At 32.5% G+C, this 21,235-nt stretch overlaps 1 protein-coding gene across 4 annotated transcripts in view; it reads right to left on the bottom strand.

Annotated features, from left to right (window-relative positions):
* Positions 1–1,115: 1,115 nt before the first annotated feature.
* TANK (TRAF family member associated NFKB activator) overlaps positions 1,116–21,235 on the bottom strand; it is an 82,058-nt gene continuing 61,938 nt past the window's right edge. For all 4 annotated transcript variants that reach the window (XM_063104635.1, XM_063104625.1, XM_063104643.1 and 1 more), the window contains exons 5-8: positions 11,722–11,798; positions 10,972–11,087; positions 4,939–5,519; positions 1,116–1,449 (exon numbers count right to left, since the gene is read on the bottom strand). In XM_063104635.1, coding sequence (XP_062960705.1) covers positions 1,273–1,449; positions 4,939–5,519; positions 10,972–11,087; positions 11,722–11,798 — 951 coding nt within the window. In that variant the 3' untranslated portion in view covers positions 1,116–1,272. The remainder of the gene's footprint in view (positions 1,450–4,938; positions 5,520–10,971; positions 11,088–11,721; positions 11,799–21,235) is intronic.

Genomic DNA, 21,235 nt, shown 5'->3' with positions numbered 1-21,235 from the left:
TCAATGTGATGTGCTTGGCACCCTGAGAAGTTGAGGCTGCACTCTCATTCTTCCACAAGTTAAAGCTGTTCACTGTGGAACAGGGGCCTGCTCAAATTCCCCATCCCAAACCCTGAAGCTTTAAACACTTGCTTCAAGAAGGCTTAAATTTGTTTGAGAGTTGCAAATCAATCTCTACTTTATAAAATGGAAGCCATGCCTCAAACATTTTTAAAATCAGGGGAAAAGAAAAACCCAAAATACAAGACTCACAGGGAAGGAAAACAAAAGGGAAGTCTCATTTTAAACAAATTTTGCAGCCTCCTGAATTTCGTATCTTCTCTCTCAATGTCTCTCAGTGGCCATCAATCAGGCTGCTAACAATGAATAACAAATTTCTCAACAGGAATGTGAACATTTCTAATCTAAATTAATAAATATGGATAGTCCTTACTGGGTTTTAGATTTGCTCCCATTAAAAACAAATGTTTCTGTAGAAAGCTTATTTTGAAAAATAATTTTAAAATTCAAAGTGATCCACTAATTGTAATAAGTGCCATAGGATCTGGTCATTACCCTTCTCTCAGGTTACTGGAAAGAAAACATAAATTTTATAAACTTCCTAAAAATATGATTTCATTTTTTTTTTTACTCAGGAACAAAGAACACACCAATGATGACAACATACATAACTCTTTTAATATTTAATTCATTTTATCATGTAGCTATACACATAGTAAAAATTAAAACCATGTATATTATTAAAAAAAAAATCTAAAGTGTTTAAATAATTCTACCAGTGATTTTGTCATTGGACAACAAATGTCTTAGGTTTGGCATTTACTTAGATGTTTACGTTGTCTGCTATTGCCTATTATTCAAAAATAACAACATCTATAGCATAAATAATCAATTTTTAAATGAAAACAACAAAAAAATCCTATGAACATTTGATATCACCAAATTCAGCAAATCTCACTAGAAATCCAAGCAATAAGCTTAGATATTTGAAACAAACATAAATTATGATTATACAACTCTGTAAGTCACATATATAATTTAGAATTATGGTAATGACACTGTAAAAATGAATACAATGAATTACAGTTCTGTACAGAATGATCTTTAAAAGATAAAAGAAAGTTACAAAATAAGGTTGGAAAAAAATTCAAAAAGCTGTGACGTTAAATTTTTCTATAAATGTTCTTGAATTTAGTTTACAATCAAGTATTTATAGTATTACAAACCCAAAATCATTGCATAGAACTTGATATGTCTATTTTCAAATGTGTCTTAAGTTTCTCCATTAAAGTGTGAATTAAGATGCCGGAGGAAATCCCCCCTGGATGTAATAGATGGTGGGAAAACTGCTTGACAGAATTCACATACTCGAGGTATATGCAGTTCTGAGTCTGTATCATTTGGTACCACTAAGTCACTGTCTTGATTAGGAAAGGGCTTCCAAACGGGCTGTAGGAAACAAACAAAAACATCTTCTGTTACTTGAGTTTAAAATCAACTTGCATTGAATTTCAAATTCAAATCTTTTGAATGAGTTATGTATGAGCATATATATGAAATTCCCTAATAGGAAAGCAAATTACTTTTCTGTAGAGTTAGCATGAGGACATACCTCACTTCTTTTTTTCATAAAAGGCACAACTAAACTTTTAAAAGTCACTTGGTATACATATTTGTGCATTTTGTCTTTACATGATTGAAAATATTGCAGCTTTAGCACCAGGAATTTTTAATACTTAATTATCACATGGCAGCAGTTTAAAACAACAGTCAATACTTCAGAATTTTTAAAAGTTTAATCTTTTCTATTTTACAATAGAAACCTTAATGTATAGGGCCTTTATTAATATTTGGTACACTAGACAGGATGTGTATGAGAGCATGCATCTTAATTAAAAGCAACTTAAATTTCACTACTATTAATAAGTAAATACACAATGAATACATCATATATGAATCAGCATTATTTTGATTTTTAAAAAGACAATTTTTCTTTTAAACTGATAAATAAATTCCATTGATCAGTTTTACTTTGTTTTCTGAAAACTCAAATATTTAAATTAATCAACAAAGTCTAATATCACATGCATTCACTTTTTTTCTTTCTTCTTCCTGCAGCAAGTGAGGTAGAAGCATTCTTTTGACTTCTTACTCTGCTCCTGTTAAATAGTTTGGCCTTCTTACTTATTCTTTGTGGCTGAACAAAGTGAAATCTGTCAATAGTTGCACAGTTAAGAAAAAACATGATTTAACAGAACCCCCTCCATTATAACCAGCATATAAACACCCTTAAATAACTGCATTTATCCATTTTAAAAAAACAAAAAAAAAACAAAAAAAAAAACCTCCTAGAAGGACAAGAAATAGCATTTAGTTTAATAGTAAGTGCTCCATAAATGTCTGTTGACTGAAATGTATCTTATTTTCCTGAATTGCGTAAACAAAATTATTTCCAAATTTTCTTTCTAACCTTGACACAGGTAAACCCTGACATAGCTAAATTCTGATGCTTTTATTCTCATAAAATCAATTTAAAGAGACCCTTTTATACTCCTACTAGTTTTTAATATTACATTTTAGTCTAGTCTAGCACCTGACAGTGTTAGTTTTCATTCCCTTAACTTCCTTTACTCTAGTTAGCCAATCATTTATATAAACAGTATATTACTAATTGAAGCATTTGGGTTGTACGACATCACTGTCTTACAAACATTTTACTGGACAGCTGTGTACAGTTGGTGTAAATATACAAAGTTTGTCTAGGCACTGAGATACATTCAAATACCAGTACAGAGGGCTTATAATAACACTGATTCAATTCATTTAATGAAAAGTGGCAATTTTATCACAAAAAGTAGCAATGTTACGAAATTTGGGGTAAAATAATTTTCTTTAGAAAAATCTTTCTTCCTTGATAACAAAGTAATACTTGTGAGTACATAAACAGAAATCTAGTTAGAGTTAACTAGATTTAAATTTTACTTTTACAGTTTAAACAAAAAAGTATAAATAATTCTAATGGGAAATTGATATGGCTATATATAAAATATTAAAGATAATTCTTATTAAGATCTATAATATAGTAAGAAATTTATCTTCTAAATTTGGTAAGCCAATCTTCCATTGCCCATTTACCTTTAAGGTCCATATTTATCATTCTCTATTTATTAGGAGCTACTAATTCAGATTTGCTCTCTTCGTAGAATTTAGTTGGGACCCCAATTACTGACTCAGCAAAAAAAAGAAAAGAAAATCATATAGGACAAAAATAAGCTGACATATTTTAGTCTTGTTATTATAGCTGAAAGTATAAAAGAGATATTTAGTAGTAACGATTGATATCAAATAAAAATTTGAAACATGTAACCAAAATTCCACTTCTCTCTGTTACTATTTATGAACAACTCAAGAATTTTGTATTTATCATACTAGCTTTATTAATATAAATAAAATACTAAAATGTTTTTAATAACCCATTTTAAGAAATATTCTTTCAATCCTAAACTGTAGCATGGAGTTCAAAACAAACTAATTTCTTTGCTTTTTTCTGCCAAAATATCAATTATCTAACCTATGCCCCATGTCTTATGACAGCTCAACACCAATTCTCTTGCATTTTTTAAGCTGAATACTTTTTCATCAAGTTGTAATCACATACCAGCTGTTTCTCTTGCTGTAGTATAGAAAGCAAATGTACAATGCAGGGTGCCATCTACTGAAACATGAATGCACAGACTAGCTAGTAAAAGAACAAGCAAGAGATATAATGAAGAAAAAAGTAACAAGTATTAGGACTGATGTACTTTACAGCTCCACAGGAATTCTACTTGCAGTAAATGAAATTGTTTAATTTGTTTCATTTAGTAGTAACTATAACTGAGACTATGATGTGAAATAAGGTATAATGTAGAACATAGTGAGTTTATAATTAAAGCTTATTGTCAACAATGTCTAGTTTTCCCCACTACTAAAATATACCACAGCTTGACTACTGCTTCTTTTTCATTCTGATTTAAAAATCTATAACCTGTAAAAGTACTTAAAGCCAAAGGGTATTAATTGAGTTTTTTGGTTTTCTGTAAATTAATATATAAAGGCAAAGAGAAGTCAAACAAATGCTGGCAGGTTATATAGACATTTACATCAATCTGTATTTTCACGAGCTTCTGTTTAACAACTATATATTTTTCATTTGCTTTCGGACATTAAACAACTTTTTTTTTTTTTTTTTAACTGAAAGAGTCACTGTGATAGAACCTGAATCTCAAAGGGAGGGTAGAAGTGGGTTGGGAGCCTATAAGTAGTCTATGAGCTTTAGAAACATTAAATATGTGATCAAAATCATACAGATTTTGATAGCAGAGACTACTTAAAAAATATATTAGGCTGCATATTCAGTGCCATATTAGCAACCCAAACCAAAACTAAACCCTACAGATCTACATACAGTATAACTGAGAATGTAATAGAAGTATTAGTTGAAAGACAGTTCACTTATTTTGATAAATAGGAATAAACAGTGCAATTATTTATTATGGAAAATCATGCATTCTTGTAAACATGAGTCTGATATACACAGATTTCTTAATTAAGAAATTTGTTTCACAGTATGAAGTTTAAAAAAGAATCCTATAATACAGATGCTGAATAAACATGCTTTTAAGAAGGGACTAAGAAAATGACACCATGCTAGATATGTATACGGCTTACATGTAGTTTAAAATCTGTCATAAATTTTAAGGTACTTTATAGTAGAGCTTTGCCACATTCATCTTTTATAATTTTATGTCATTTATTATAAGACTTGAATATTTTATTGAAAGCTGTAAGTTTGGTTAGTCGGGATGTCGGATAACCTAAAAGAGATGCATATCTGTGCACGTATGGTAAAATGTGTGTTCACACATAATAATATATTTGTTAATGCAAAACAGTTACCTGCTGTGGTCCTCGGATAGCTTTTCCTGGGGAATCGAGTGAGGGAAAAGGTGCATCAGATGGGTCCTGAAGTGGGAATGTATTTACATATAACGCATTATGGTCTCCAGGTGCCAAACACGCAGCTCTATCCAGAGCTGTCCTGATACAAGTGTTTACAAGATTTGAGGGTTTTGTTTTGTCAGTTGTTTTAAGGTTTTGTATAGCTGATGCTATGGGGTCAATTCTCTGAATTTCAAATAAAGTGTCTTCTGTTTTAACAAACTTTCCTGGGTTGTCTCTGAGCTCCATATTAAATTTGTCCTGGCATAATAACTCAGATGTGGCAGGACCAAGGATATTGGGTCTCTCTGGAGTGCTATGTAAGAAAGGAGAGTCACTGTCCATAGGTGGAAACTTGACGTTGAATTTAGAAAGTGATTCAAAAGAGGTGTCTTCCTCGTCTCGGCCCAGTCCTCTTGGTGTGACAGATGTGACGCATGGTGTACCTCTATTTATATCATCTTTAGCCTGAGGCTTAAACAGCGCTTCTTGTTTATCTGTTTTATCCGTACATTGTATAGGCACAGAGCACTGTGTTTCTGCAGGGAAAAGAACACAAAAGGGAAGTAGTCACATTCAAATCATTCTTAAAAATCTGTTCAATCAGCTTTGAACAGATGAGTATTATTTTTTTCTATTGATTTTTATAGCAACTGAAGACAACTGGCATTTTTACACTTGCTACCATCTTACACAGGAATATTAGCAGCCTCCAGTGGGTGAACTGGAATCTAGCTTATAGGTCTTTTGCTGTAAGCTTTGCATCTTGTTCACGGTTATACTGCTCCACATTTTTTTTAAAAAAATTGCTTGTAGTGTATACATATACGTTACTTTGTCAGTAACGGAAGCTGCAACTGTGAGCTTGCTCAGACAAATAAGTTGTTAAAAGAGAAAATCCTTACTAGGTATATATATAAATTGGGCCATTTAGTATTTACTACATCAATCAGTTAATTTATTCCCCCCACAGTAACTTAATTACTGTGTAGCTAAGTATATCACTAATCGATTTAGCCATTGTCTACTGTCAATAATCCATGTGAGGGAATGGTGGTGGTAAGGGTTGGAAAGAAGGAAGGAAGTGGAGGCAAAAGAAGGAAGAAATTTTGGGGTGCACATTAAGAAAACTGCATGTAAATATATGGTTTTCACATCTTATGTCAAAAGAAAAAGATATCTGTAGGTAACAGGTAGAAATCAGGTAGATACCAGGGCCTCAGTATCTAGAAGGCTCATTTGTCTAGAAGCCACTTATCAAACAAATTCAGCTCTCTAGGACATGGTCAAAAGCTAGAAAGTAAGTAAGCAGAGGTTCTGAGGAGTCAGAATTAGAGTCACAAGTTCCACAGATACATGAATTTTGCTCCTATTGTTATTTTAGATTTATTCTAAAAAGCTTGATGATGTATCCCCTAGCTTATAGCTGGTTTGAAACATCAAATTAAAATGGGATATGAGTTATTAAAGCAAACATGGTATCAACAACAGCTGAAAGCATGGGAAGAGACAAGAAAAACATAAAAGCAAATGTAAGAACTAAGAAAACACTACAGTCTAAGTGCACGGCCAACAAAGGCTATCCAAATATTTCTCAATACAAAAAAACAATGATCAAAGTCCTCTCCATGCTGATGATACTGAGACATTAAAAAAAGCTAAATTACGCTCCACAATGTCACTTCAAACAGGCAATGAAAGTGGTAATGTATGTATTTTTATTCCATGCATTAGCGGTAAAAAATTTTTACATTAGCATTTAAATAAGACTTGTCAGTAAAGTTGTACATTCACAAATGGAGATTTACCAACGATGCAGGATTAAGTAGACAGGTATACAAAGCACCTTGCACAGTGTCTGTCCAGGTTAACAGGCACTTGGCAAATATCAGTTCTTTTATATTTCTTTGGTCTTTGCAGTTTCATGATGCTTCTCTACCTTTTGCCACAGCACATTCCAACACAAGATATTTTTTGTTTGTATATAATGTGTACTACAATTCAATCAACTTCTTTGGTTCATCTTGTTATATACCTCCTGTCTCTCTTTAGTCCACACTATCCTCTCATTAAATTATCACAACAGTCTCTGAACTGCTTCCTTGCCTCTAAATCTGTCTCATACCCAATTGGTTGTCTACATTACAATTTCCCCACCATCCCTTCTCAGAGTAGTTTTTCTAAAATATAAATCTGGTTATGTTACCTTCCTAATAAAAGCTGTTCATGGCTTTCCAAGGCCTCAGCCCTCAGAAAAGGCCCCTGGTCATTTCTTCATGCCCATCTTTCATCACACCTGTTTCACTCCACACTACAGCTATAATGAACTTTGTACTGTTCTCCAAAATAGCCATGCTCTTTCAAATCTGGACCTTTGCACATGCTGTGCAGACTGCCTGAAGTCTCTTTCCTTTACTCTTTGCTTAACTCTTATTTGTCCTTCATATTTTGGCTTAGGCATCAGTTTCTCTGGACGGCTCTCCAATAACTCTCGAATGCCCAGAGGACTGAACACCCTCTGTTATATTTCTCCAGCTAAGTAGGTTTTTGAGGTCCTAAACTATGTATTGTCACCCACTTAACTCAGTGCCCTGCCGAGTGCCTGGCACACAGTATGCCCTCAATAAATGAATTCTGAATGAATCTGTATTCTCTTCCCTACAAAGCCTAGGATAATAATCTACATTTACTAGATACTTTGTGACTAGGAGTGGTATAGTAATTGAGACCAAGCTCAATTGTTTAGCTGCATTTCTTTGACCTCTGAGGTTTTTAAAGTCCATTAACGCTCAAGTAATCATTTTTCCTGGCAGTAGACTTGAGAGAGGCAGGAAATTCTAGGAAACAGTACTGTCTTTGTAGATAACATTTGCTAATTGCAAATAACAAACAAATCAGGAAAACCAACTGTTGAGGTAATCAAGTTCTGTAACACCTGAGAAGGAGGAAAAACTTAAATAACATTCACAAGAACAGGGTGAATGCTAAAGAATCTGCTGCTGCTGTAAATGGCAACAACTGCTAGTATTAATAGCACTTCCAGGCTAACTGGTTAGCTCAGTTGGTTATATAGCACAGCCTTATAACACCAAAGTAACGGGTTAAGATCCCCGCACTGGCCAGCCAGGTGTTGGGGGGGTGGAGGGAGCACTTCCATGTGCCACACACTGTTATAATCACTGTATGTATGTGTATTAATTCATTTAATACTCAAAATAATCCCAAGATAGGCACTATTATTATCCCCACATTACATGTGAAGAAACTGGGACATAGAGAGGTTAATTCAACGGCTACCCAGCTAGTGAGTGGTAGATCTGGCACTGGAATCCCAGCAGTCTAACTCTAGAGTCTATGCTCTGAACCATTATGCTACATTGAACATGTTGGTTTCTATATATAAAGAAGAGTCCTCAAATTGACAGAAATGTGCTTTGAATTACTTTTCTAGCAGTTGACCTATCCCCCTTGTGAACAAAACATGGGGAAATCAAGCAGCTGTAATAAAGCAGACATTTTCTTTGAACATAGCTAACTGGCATACAACCTTAGCTGCATTAAAATAATCTGAGTTAATATGCTTAAGCAGTGACAGTTAACATCTATAAAGAAAAGATTCAAACATAAGATTCCTAAGGCTAATAGAAATTCAAGCTTAGAAAACTTAAAATTCAAACAAGGTGTATGAAAGCATTTGTCATTCTGACACCATACTGAGAAACACAATCAGGTGAGCAAATAGCTTCTCTGTGTTGATCATTTCAAAAATACTTATTTTTGCAAGAAAGAAAAGTAAAATGAGAAATATTTTTAGATTTCCAAATTTTAAGTACAGGCTATCTGTTCAGACTACTTCTCAGTATAATTACCTTGTATACTGACAAAAGAAAAAAGACCTGATGGTTATTTGTAATACCTAATCTTACAAGGGCACTTCAAAAAGTTCATGGAAAAGTAGAATTGCATAATAATATGAATCTTTTGATGAACTTTTTGAAGTACCATCATACATTCTTCTCTTCTAACCTCCATTGAAATAGGACCCTACTTTATGGATCAAATAGTACTTTTTTTTGAAGACACATTTGCTTAAACATATATTTTATCTTTATCCTTTCTCAAGGCTATTGCCATATATGGATGAATAGAAAAAACAAAGTAATAAAAAGGAAATGTACAATTCTACTAATTCAGCATTTTTTCATAAATTATATCTGATTATTTAAAAGCAAAAATCAAATTTCAATGAAAAAACAGCATAGGGACAATAATGTTAAATATACTTTTTCCAGATATGTTATGCAAATCATATTTAAAATACTTTCTCTATATTTTTATTACGTGTAGACTATATAGTTGAAAACCCTCAATAGGAATCTTTTTACAAAATATTTTTTTCTTTCTTTCTCCTTTTGATCTACTACTGTCAGAGCATAATATTTGATATTTTGGTTCCTGTTTGGACCCAGAAAAACTTTACTGGAGTCTGCAGTACAACAGATCTAAAACATTTCAATAATAATGTTCTATTTATTATTTGTGACATCGTTAATACAAAGCATAGCAATAATGTTAGGAAGCAGTTTTACTGAGGAAGAAACTGAAGTTAAACACTCAGTGTTCTAGTTGACAGATACATACTCAGATTTAGACCTGTGCAATTTAAAAATGGTCAAAGTATTAAGCCATTGATAATGGGGTAAGTTCTCTGTGTAGCAAAGAATATATCACCATTACAATGTTTTGATAAGATGTTGATGTTCAAAAAAGCATGTTTATGAATTCTAGGTACTACATCTCTATAGCTAGCATATTTTAAATAAAAACAATTCATTTACTTCAGATGTATCTAGTATCTTCAGTCTGCACAAAAGATCAATTTCCATGAAAACGACAAAAATTAAGGTGAAGAAATTAAGAGTTATTTGGGGGGATGAGGGGGAAGGGAGGGGAAGAATAAATTATGTTTTACAAAAATTGTTTTGTTTTTCCAATACCACATTGCATAACTTTTCTGAAAATAAAATAGAAGTAGTATCAAAAAGTGAATTTACACTATAAAATGATTTTTAAACAGCCTAGATGTAAGAGCTGTAAGAAATGGTAAGTGATCTTTAATTAAAGGGGTGCTAGTCAGCACTGTTGCAACATCTCTGAGAGTGAAAACTGTAAATCACATCTCTTGGGAACTGTCCACGGAATATCTTAAATCACAAGAGTAAGGAGAATTTATCATTATAAATGATCAGTTTACCTTCCTTTTGTTTACAGAAGTGCTTGGTTGCCAGACTCAATCCCTAGTATTTTGCTATTTATTTTGAACTACTGAAGCAAACACCAGGAAGCCAGTCTGGGGTTTTAGGGAAGGGTGGAGCTTTTAAAAAAACATACTGTAACATATGTATAAAACAGATGTTCCTTTTAAGTTATATTTTATACTAAATTTGTATTTTGTGTCTCCAACAGAACTGACACTCAGGAAATGTGAGTGCCACATTTTTATTCTCGAACAAATTATAAGAATCTATCCATAGTGTTCAATGAACCTTCAGGCAGAAGTTAAAAACAAACATGTTATAATTTTACTTAGCTCATATATGGTAGTGTGGCTTCAAGGACGCTTACTAACATATGAGTTAATTTTTAATAAGACCCCCAAATAACAAATGAAAACTTTGATATATCCTATATTTATTTTCTATTTTCTTAAGGTGGACTTCTCATTAAGATGATTAGTAATTATGTCATTCAATTCAATCTATGTAGTATCACATACAATGAAGACAGAAAGAAAAAACCAATAATTACTTAATACTCATAAAATACATTATAGAACTCAAACAGCACTTACCCTGTTGAAATGTAAGTGGGTGATGAATAAGTTGCAGATCGTTAGCACTTAATAAGCATTTAAAAATATTTTCACATTCAAAAAGAAATCAATTTTGACCAATAAAATTAATATTACTGGCAAGTTAAATCAAACCTTACCAGTTGCAGTGTCCAGTATATTAAGTTTGCTTAAGTGGTCTTTTTGTGCTTTTGCTAGAATACATATTCTATGGAATTCTTCTTTCAGATCCCAGAAAGTCTTCTCTATATTTCCCCTAAAAACAAATCAATATTTTAACATGTAAGGCTATAACTTCAAACATTTTTATCATAATTAAACTTACATAGCACCATTTTACGTACCACAAAAAAATTACTGAAAAGTTAAAAGTGAAAAAAAAAAAAACAATTATTTAAAATTCTTAGAAAATGTCCTGAAAAACATATTTAGTGTTTGGAGAACCAGGCACAAAGTGAGTGATAAAAGTTCCAACACATAAATGTAGTGCAAACTAGCATATCTATTCATTCATATGTCACATTGATGCTGGCTGTCTTAGAAATTTTAATGCATTGACTTTTGTTCTCTTACTCATCTTAAATAGAATACTAAATATTCCTCATTTTGGTAAGGCTGACATTAGGATCTATCCATATAAAACGATATGGCCATAATACTTGGTCTATTGAAACAGTAGAGCTTTAGAGAATTCAGTTTTTAGACCTAGTTCTGTTATTAACTATATGTCTTATTTAGGTCGTTTTAACACATAGAAGCCTTGCATTGGTCTCTTCTAGCTCTAAAAGGTTACTATTTTCTTACAATTGTTAAAACGTTAAAATATATAAATATAAAATATATTTCAATATTCATTTTTAAGAGTTGGCAAAAAAGAATGTAAGAACTACCTTTCATGGAATAAAGGAATGCCAAGACTCCTTGGTGAAGTTTCTTTTCTAAAAGAAGAAAGCTCTTGTCTTCTTACCTTAAAGATACAAAATGATTAACATTTTAAATTGCTTCCAACTCAAATGAGATTGGGTTAGCAGAAAACACAATGTAAAATTTATTTATCTTATTTACTGAAAATAAGTTGAAGCAGCTTACAGATATATATATAATGTACAATAGATTTTTGTTCTTTAAAAGACAATAATAAAGGAAAAAGGAAAAGGAAAATAGAAAGTGTGAAGACATGAAAGATTTCTGGTAACTTCTTCAATTACTATTTCCATTACAGGGAATTCAAGGAATTTCTCAAATTCAAACATTAATCAAAATTGCTACTCTGATCATCAAGCACCTCATATGACCATAATCTTTAGGACAAAAAATGTATGTGTGTTTTTACTTCCCCTGATAGTCACTAATAATGGCCTATATATTTAAATCAATGTCTTTGTTTTCTGTTATACATTCTTTGCTGAGGGATGTGGCTGTATTAGAGGGATAAAGAAACCAAGCTACAACTTCCTATCATTTAACTAGCACTTTAAAGGTTTATAAAAATAGTACAATTATGTATTTAAGCTGCTTCAACACAAGTCCTTGCCTTTCACTCCCACCCTGTGGCTTACACTGGTATTACATTTATTCTTATATTTTAAAAAAGAAAATTAAAGAGTAGGTTGTAATAATTTATTCTATAGTTTAGATTTTTAAAACATATTTAATCATAACTAGAAAGCTTTGTGGAATTTCTGAAGCTATAAACTAACGAATTCAGAGATCAGAGATTTGAAGAAGTCTTAATATTATATAATCATAAATTATAATTCAGCCAAAACTGTATAATTCTTATTTAAATTCAAATCCAAACTAGTGGACTTTTATCTTTAGTGACTTTTAGATCTTATTCGATTAAGGTCATTGTAGCTATTATTAAAATGGAAGATTTTACTTCATTGTTTCTTATCAGCTGAGTATGTTTCTCTTTAATCTTGCTTTTCAAAAAATTTCATTCAATTCTTGAGTCTTGTTTTTTAAGACAAAAACTTGATTTCAGTTTGTTTTTCTTAAAATTTACATCTTCTCCAATTTGTTTTAATTTATTGCTCTAATTTCCCAGCTTGTTCTAAGTAAATACTCCAAATATACAGAATATTATTTCACGGGAGCTGGAAATTAATAAAATAAAATCTTGTCAATTCCAATAATTTGTGAATTTACATATTATATCATCAGATTGAGGTAAAATATAGATCATTTTGTTGCTACATAATGTTTGTCTGACATTTAGGCCATGTCTTATTCTGGATTAAAACTACTTTATAGAGTTTCATAAAAGCAGTCACATCAGAAGACATTTTCACATTTGCAATTTGTTTTTAAAAGTGGCAGACAATGTTTTTCTTTGGTGTTATGTGCAATTAGAACATTCAATGAATTTTAGTGTGGACTAGGAAGAAAGGCAACATTTTAAAGCCAGCCAACCATTCAGGACACTACAAGGATGAAAACAAACTTTTAGAAGATTATATTATTAAATCTATATCACAAGATCAGAGAAGAGTTATATTAAGAGAATAAAAACATTTGACAATTTAATGTGTTAAATCATAATAAAATAAGCAATTATATGAAATAGAATGACCTCCTTTTAAAAATTACTACTAGAAATTCTCAATATAAAAAAATTATTTTATTAAGAGATAGAAAGGACCAAAAAAAGTACTCTGTAATTTTAGCCTAAAAATGAAGATAGTTACATAAAGTGGTACAGATGATATCCAGGTTTCCAAAGTTTTCATTTTAACATAAACTAGGAATGATTGCTTCTGAGTTTAAAGAAGCATTAAAAACTGATAGGGTTGGGAAGGGGTGAAGGAAAAGGCAGGAATAGTAAGTTTTTGTCTGGCTTGGTAAATAATTGGTGCAAACTTACTTCTGTGATATTTAGATCTGATAACTAGTGTGGGTAAATTTATCAGGAAAATCTTCCTGGGTGCATTGGTGGGGGGTAAAGGCCTCGAGGACTCACTTATTAAGAAATTTCTATTCTATGAATGTCTTCAGCTTCTTTGGGGTTAGGAACACAGCTTTGCCTACTACTATTTTTATCCTCATTATTGAAGAAAAGTATTACTGGTTGTGTTAAGTAATACACCGTCCCTTCTATCATTCACAACCAAATAAAACTGTTCATATATTTCAGTTGAAAACTTCAAGTCCCAAGCATTCAAGAAAAAATTTTCAAAAAGGAACCTCTTAATATGTTAGTTTAAGGAAAAAAAGGGCAGTTTTCTGGCAGATGTTTTGAAGAAGTTTATTTAGAATGGGTACAGCATGTTAATGCTATTTTCCATTGTAGCGACCTGACACAACTTTCTGAAAACAATCACTTATTTTTCAAAGGATTTAGGATTAGTATAGTCAATGGCATCTTCAACACTTTTCCCAGAAAATCAGACTTTTCTTTTCAATGCTAAGTATCTTCTTAATGAAGATTACTCAGTTTGCTGAACATCTGAGAGAATAAGTAAACATTAGTATTGTAACTCCAAATAAGAAAGCAAGGAAATTTTGAACATTATATTTTAGGAGATTTTAAGCATTAAATCATTCAACAAATGAATTTACTTTAAGGTACTAAAACTTAAAATACTTAACATCACAAATTGTTCCAAGTTTGGAAATGCTGAACTTGTGGAATGAATGCTGAAATAAGAGTTTTACACATCATACTTTGCATACGCTCTTCCAGTACGGCACTGGGTAAGTCATTCAACTAAATCCATTAAGATAAACCCACCTGAAACAGTTGGAAGATATTGTGAAATGTTTCCTGAAATTTTCTCTTAAATGAATTGGGAGAATTTTGATTTAGCGTAAATCAGTTTAAGCTCTTATAGATGAGTATTATATAAAGAATAATATAGATATTATATTATATATAATATAATAGATGAGTATTATATAAAGAAAATATGTTCAAGGGCAAGTTGAATATGCAATGATATTTAAGGAGGAGAAAAAAGAAAATAGTGGGGAATATTTCATTAGTTAAAAATCAGGTTTATTCTTAATGCAAAGATAACGAAAAATGTTCTTTTGTGCTGTGTTCCAGGATCTGTTAGATATCAGCCTCTCGAAGGAAGAAATGTACATTTTATCCAATACCTCCTTTGTTATAGTTGGTAGTAAAAGTGAAAGGATTTTACTACTCTTACAAAATAATTTGAAAAATAAAAAAAATGTAAAACTTTCATTCAAATCATTTTTTCTTAAAAATTTTAAGCAATTAAAGCTAGTAAATTAAACTGAGTTGTGGAACTCTTAAAGATGATGCTGACTAAACTCACTAATAAAATACATATTCTCATATGTAAGGAATTGTAAACTTCTCCTCTATTAATTACCTAATTTATTGTTTATCAAAAATTAGCCACATTCCATTTAAATCTGGCAAATTTCCTACTCCTTACATGTGTGCCCACAAGGGGTATGTGTATGAATATGTTCGTGGTCTCATTTATGCTCCTATAAAAAGGCTACTATTAAATAGAGGAGGTAAGTTTTCAATGATATATATCTGAACTATAGCAATGTCTATCATTTTATTACAGTGTTTACATCAAATACTTCCTCTAAACTTTAAATGGGATACTTGCATGCAAAAAGAATATTAATTTTAGGTGACTCAGGCAACTGAGAATAGTCAATAATTTATTTAGTTTCTGGATGAGGCTCAATAGAATTATGCTTTTAAAACAGAAAAGAAAACTATGCTCTTACTTGGAACAACGTAAACTAAGAAATAAGCCAAGGTGAGATGGAACGGATTGGTAAAGTGAATATAATATAGTGAGACAAAAGATGCTATGAAAATTGTATTTAACCTATAAAAATTTACAGCCATGTGAAATCAATGGTTTTCTCACCCTCATTAACATTTCTGAAAATCTTGCAAAGCAAGAGGAACACAAATCCTAGGATCCTTGTCTATTCTGCATGACAGTGTGCTAGGCAAACCCACTGCCAGTATGGGAGCAGCTCCAGGGCAAAACGGAATCCATCTCAAAGTTCTGAAGGAAGTGGCAAGAAAAGAAACAATATAACAGTAAAGTTAAATACCCCAATTACTTCCAAGTTCTTTAGGGTTCTGGTTAATGTAAATCCAAAAAAAGAAAAAGAAAAAATAAAAACAAAAAAACTTCTGTGAATTCAATGCTACAATAAAACATGTATTTTTTTTTAGAAAAAGTAAAAACCAGTACTGCCACAATTACTGTAATTTCAATTCTACTGAGGTTAACTTGAAGTAGAGTGCGGTTAATACTTTCCTACTGTCTGTCTTTTAAGTCTTTCACTTTGTATTAGGTACCTTTTGCATATATTTTTCTGAATTTATTTTCTTAAAGGGAAGAAATAATTAATTGTAGGGATGCTTTTTCATGCAAAATGTAAAGTGCATAACTTAAGTGACCAATTTATAATAAGTAAGGTTTCTCATATACCCTGCATTTAAAATGAACTGATTTGGGAAAATCCTTTTCTTTAACTACAAATTTAATGTTATACTGTTAATATAATGAACACAAGATATCTGCTTGAAAATAGCTTAAAAGCAATTTGCATATATTATTTACCTTAATTCATACAATCGTGTGAATTAAGTACTAAATTATGATTTTAAAGTTTGCTTTAAAACTTAAGTTTGCTTTGGAGAGATCAAATAATTTGCTTATAGTCCAGTAGGTGGAGAATCTGTGACTGAAACACAAGACTTTCTGCCTCATCCTTCAACTACTTAGCCATAGTTCTTGGCTGCTAGAAAAGCAAAGCAGTACAGTTATCCATCATGGGGAGGGAGACAGAGAATGGTAACATTTACATATTGCACCAAGGCAAACTAATTTTTTAAGATCCTAAAATCTGCCTGTCATACAATGAAAAATATACGATTTCTCACTGAGAAGTTGTAGGCCAAGTTTTGACATTTACATATTGCCTGGAGTGAAAAACCATTGGTATGATTTTTTGTGTGTGTGTGTGCTCAAGAATGTACAAAGAGAAATTTACATCCAAAAATCACTTAGATTTACTCAAGTTCTGCCAAGCCAGTCACTTGTTGACACAGACAACTTGGCAATAGTTTCTTAGCCAGAATTTCATAGTTTAAGTACTTCTCAAACCTGGTACAGAAGTTAAGCATTTGACAAATCATGACAATGGAGTACCTTATTGTTAATTCTATCCTCTCTCAAAACCTTAACCCTCTTCCTGCTTCTCCAACTATCTTTTAATAGAAGACTGGGCATAGTTATAATAGCTGATAAAGTCCTTGTCCCATAATTTCAATATCTGGGTCATCTCTGAGTTGGTATCTATTCTCTAACTGGGTCTTTTCTGGGCTCTTCATATGTTGATTTATTTTGGACTATATCCCAAATATTGTGAATTTTACGTTGTGGAGACATTATGTTACATGATGCTGAAGGGTGCTGATGTTTTAGTTTTTACAGGCAATCAACTTGGTTAGCTCAGACTCTAAACTGTTACTCTTCTGGAGAACAGCAGCTCAGTCCTTTAAGCCTTAGCTGCAAACTGCTTTCAGTGAGCCCTGCTAACTTGGAGACAGCCATAGACTTGAATTTAAATATAGAATTCAGGGTTCTCCTTTTTCTGGGGCACCTCCTCTCTCTGGTGACCATGGTCACTATGGGCTCATTCTTCTTCCTGGTTCTTTCAGTTAGAATGACAGTAGGCTCTTTATTGGAATTTCAGCCACTGTGCCTTCACTATAACTGTGGCCAGCATCAGGAAACTGTGAATGTACTTTGAGCCAATTACTTGTTCCACATTTTTTACTTCCCTCCAAAATAAGCAAAGTTTGGTCTCTAAAGCTGTTTTTTTGTATGTTGTCCAGAGTTTATAACTTATTAGTAGAAGATTCGTTTGTTAGGTGCTTTCTCCTCCACAATGGAAGCTTAGCTCCTAAACTCTGGTTTTTTACCTTTCCATTCTTGAGATTTCACCATGATTTTCCAGAGATGTCTTATCACTAATTCAATGACTTTTTCTAAAGCTCTCATTATGCTTAATTCAGTAGCATTTCACACCACCGACTAGCTACTCCCTGAAACTTTTTTTTGATTACTAGTATAATATGACATTTCTTCTTGAGTTTCGGTATTTTCATTGGTCCCTCTTCTTCCTATATTACAAACGTAAACAGTCTCTAAGGTTCAGACCTGGTTATACCGCCTTTCCCTCACAACATACCTTTCTTTAGTTACATCATTCATTGTCATTTCTACCATACTGAGTATTCATCTCCTAAGGTTTCTTATCTTCAGGGCCAGCCTCTCTCTTAACAGACATTCTCAAGTTTCAATCTGTCTAATAGATTTTCACTTGTTCTGGTGTCTACTTTAGATCATCAAGTACTAAAATACACATAACCACCTTTTTCTCAAATCTGGTTTACACTTCTAATTTCCATTTCCCTTTTTTGATGTAAAGCCATTCTTCATAGCAGCAAAAAATCTCAGGGCAGGAGAAACCCTAAAGAAACTGAGATTAGCTTTTCCTGGAGTAGTAAAATTCAAAACAAAATTGGGGTCTCACCAGCTTTTTTTATGGTCAAGAAAGAATTTAGTAAAAACCACAAACTACCATGATCTAGTATCTTCTTCATGTTAAAATGAATGAACATTTACCAAAAAAGAAAGGAGAGTTTTAGATTCAGTTTTATAAGATAATTATCACTTTGTTCTTAGGAAGATGAGAGAAAAGAACTGGGGAAAGAAATGAGGATTCTCAGAAGGGATACCTGTGCTCCTATGTTCATCACGGGTCTATTCACAACAGCCAAGATATGGAACAAACCTAAATGTCCACCAACAGATGACTGGATACAGAAAATGGGGTATACATATACAATGAAATACTACTCGGCCATAAAAAAGAATAAAATTCTGCCATTTGAAGCAACATAGATGAGCTTGGTGAAAATTATTTTAAGTGAAATAAGCCCGGCACAGAAAGAGAACTACTACATATTCTCACTCATATGTGGAAGCTAAAAAAGTTGATTTCATAGAAGTAGAGAGTAGAAAAGTTGATTCCATAGAATTAGAGAGTAGAATAGTGGTTACTAGAGACTGCTAAGTGTAGGGGACTGGGGGGATAGGGAGAGAGTGGTCAATGTATACAAAATTGTAGCTAGACAGGAGGGATAATATCTGGTGTTCTATAGCACTGAAGGGAAACCAGTTAACAACAGTTCATTGTGTAATTTCAAATAGCTAGTACAGAGGATTTTGAATTTCCCAATACAAAGAAATGATAAATGTTTGAGGTGATAGATATGTTAATTACCCTATGTTAAATTTTTATTTAAAAAATAAAAAAGAAAAAAATCCAGAGACAGAAATAGATTAGAGGTTACCAGAAACTGGGGGGAAGGAATAACAGAAAGTTATTGTTTTATGGGTACAGAGTTTATGTTTAACAAGGGTTCAGATCCCCATACTGGACAGAGGAAAAAAAATTTTATGTTTAGTATGACAAAAAGTTTTGGAAATAGAGGTGATGGTTACACAGCATTGTGAATGTAATTAATTCCACCACAGAATTGTATGTTTAAAAATGGTTAAAATGGCAAATCTTATGTTATATATATATTTTATCACAATAATAAAAATAAACAAATGTACACATCAAAAAAAAAAAAAAAAAAAAAAGAAATGAGGATCCTTAGGATACAGCATAGGTAAAGAGGAGGGAGGAGAGAATGTTCAATTAACAGCAGCAAGAAGGAAAACAATGAGAGTTACTGTGGCCATTTGACCATCCAGCAGGAATACTGTCCAGATGCTAGCTCTAGGGAATATAGATATGACAGTGGCTCCCTGTAGTATTACTGGGATGACATGTAGAGGGAAACATGCTGTCCTTAATGTTAAATAGTGAAGAACAATTAGGAGTAGAAATAACAGTGGATAAATCCATCAGATATGGAGTAACTTAGATGAAACTGAGTTGGAATGAAAAAATCACACCATTATTGATAAACACAATGAGAGAGAGAAGACAAAAGATATCCATCTCGGAATTATTGTTTCTAAATGGGACTTTTATCAGGGAAGGGAAAAAAAAAAAAAAAACCCACAGGTTAATGGACATAGAATGTGTGGGAAACACTTCAGTTTTATTAAGATTCTAGGATATATGAGGGGTGTTTAAAAAGTTCATGGAAAGATTCACATCATCTTTTAATTCTATTTTTTCATTAATTTTTTGAAGTACCCTTGTATATCTTAGAGCAAAGTATATGGAAACATGACTCACTGGCAAAGAAAAAAAATCTTTCAGGGAAAATCTCAGCTTTCATAACATAGCAAAACTGCATAAGCAAGCACCAGAGAAGTTCAGAGAGTTCAACATATTAGATGCAAGTGAAAAATTAGGTGAGCCTTCCCCTTCTCTACCCCAAATCCTAGCAATATCTTAGAGGTGACTACAAATCCAATAAGAAAATGTTAAAATACAACATTAGGAAAAGTGTGGTTAAACGAAGGTAAGTGGTTTTCTTTCTGTTGATTTCAGATACTGCATATATTCATGTGCCTTTAAAAATTACCACACCGAGTACATAGTATGCAGCATTTCATAGATCTAGGGTTTTGTTGAACATACTAGGAAACGCATCAGACGAATCCCTGATACCACACTGTCTTTTTACAGATTAGAGTCAAAATTCAGAGTCTGCTCTAGACTTCGTATGCTAGATATTGATAAGTAACTGGGAGTATTTTACAAGTGTCATGATTTAAAGTATGAGGTTGTAAAACAATTTACTAACCAATAAATGTGAAAATGACTGATGAGCAAGCACTATGACCTTCATGCACAAATAAAGGTCCCTGAGGAGATGTTATAGTATACTTAGAGCATGAAATTTTTCAGTAGGATGAAAAATAAGTAATTTATTGACAAAAAGGCAACATGATTTTTTGAACAGGAAATTATAATCTGGTTAAACCTCTGGTTCTCAAAATTTGGTCTGGGATCCCTGGGGGTCTCAAGATCCTTTCAAGACATCCACTGTTGGGAGACGGAATCTTGCCATGGACCCCTAGCATCCCTATCCACTTTTGCTGTGCATGCCACAAATACAAGACTCTGACAGTTCTTTACCTAGGACATTCCCCCAGGGTTGTGTTTGCAGAGAGGAAACTTGAAAGATGAGGTAATATCTCCATCTTGGACAAAGAACAGGCTTGCTTACACTTGCTGTAAAATGGTGGGTTCTGCAAGCTCAATATTCCTCTCCTTTAACGCAACCAATTGCATGTGTAGGCATCTGTCAGGGTCTATCTGAGCTACCAAGGCAGGACCAATGCAAATACGTTCTTGCTGCTTGCTGGGCTGTGAATAATAAAGTCCTTTTTTTCTGATCCAGTCTTATTTTCTTCC

Source organism: Cynocephalus volans, chromosome 1 (genome assembly GCF_027409185.1).
Source record: "Cynocephalus volans isolate mCynVol1 chromosome 1, mCynVol1.pri, whole genome shotgun sequence".
In the NCBI taxonomy this organism is placed as follows: domain Eukaryota; kingdom Metazoa; phylum Chordata; class Mammalia; order Dermoptera; family Cynocephalidae; genus Cynocephalus; species Cynocephalus volans.
The sequence above is the reverse complement of the archived record's forward strand: the minus strand, read 5'-3'. Positions and strand labels throughout refer to the sequence as shown.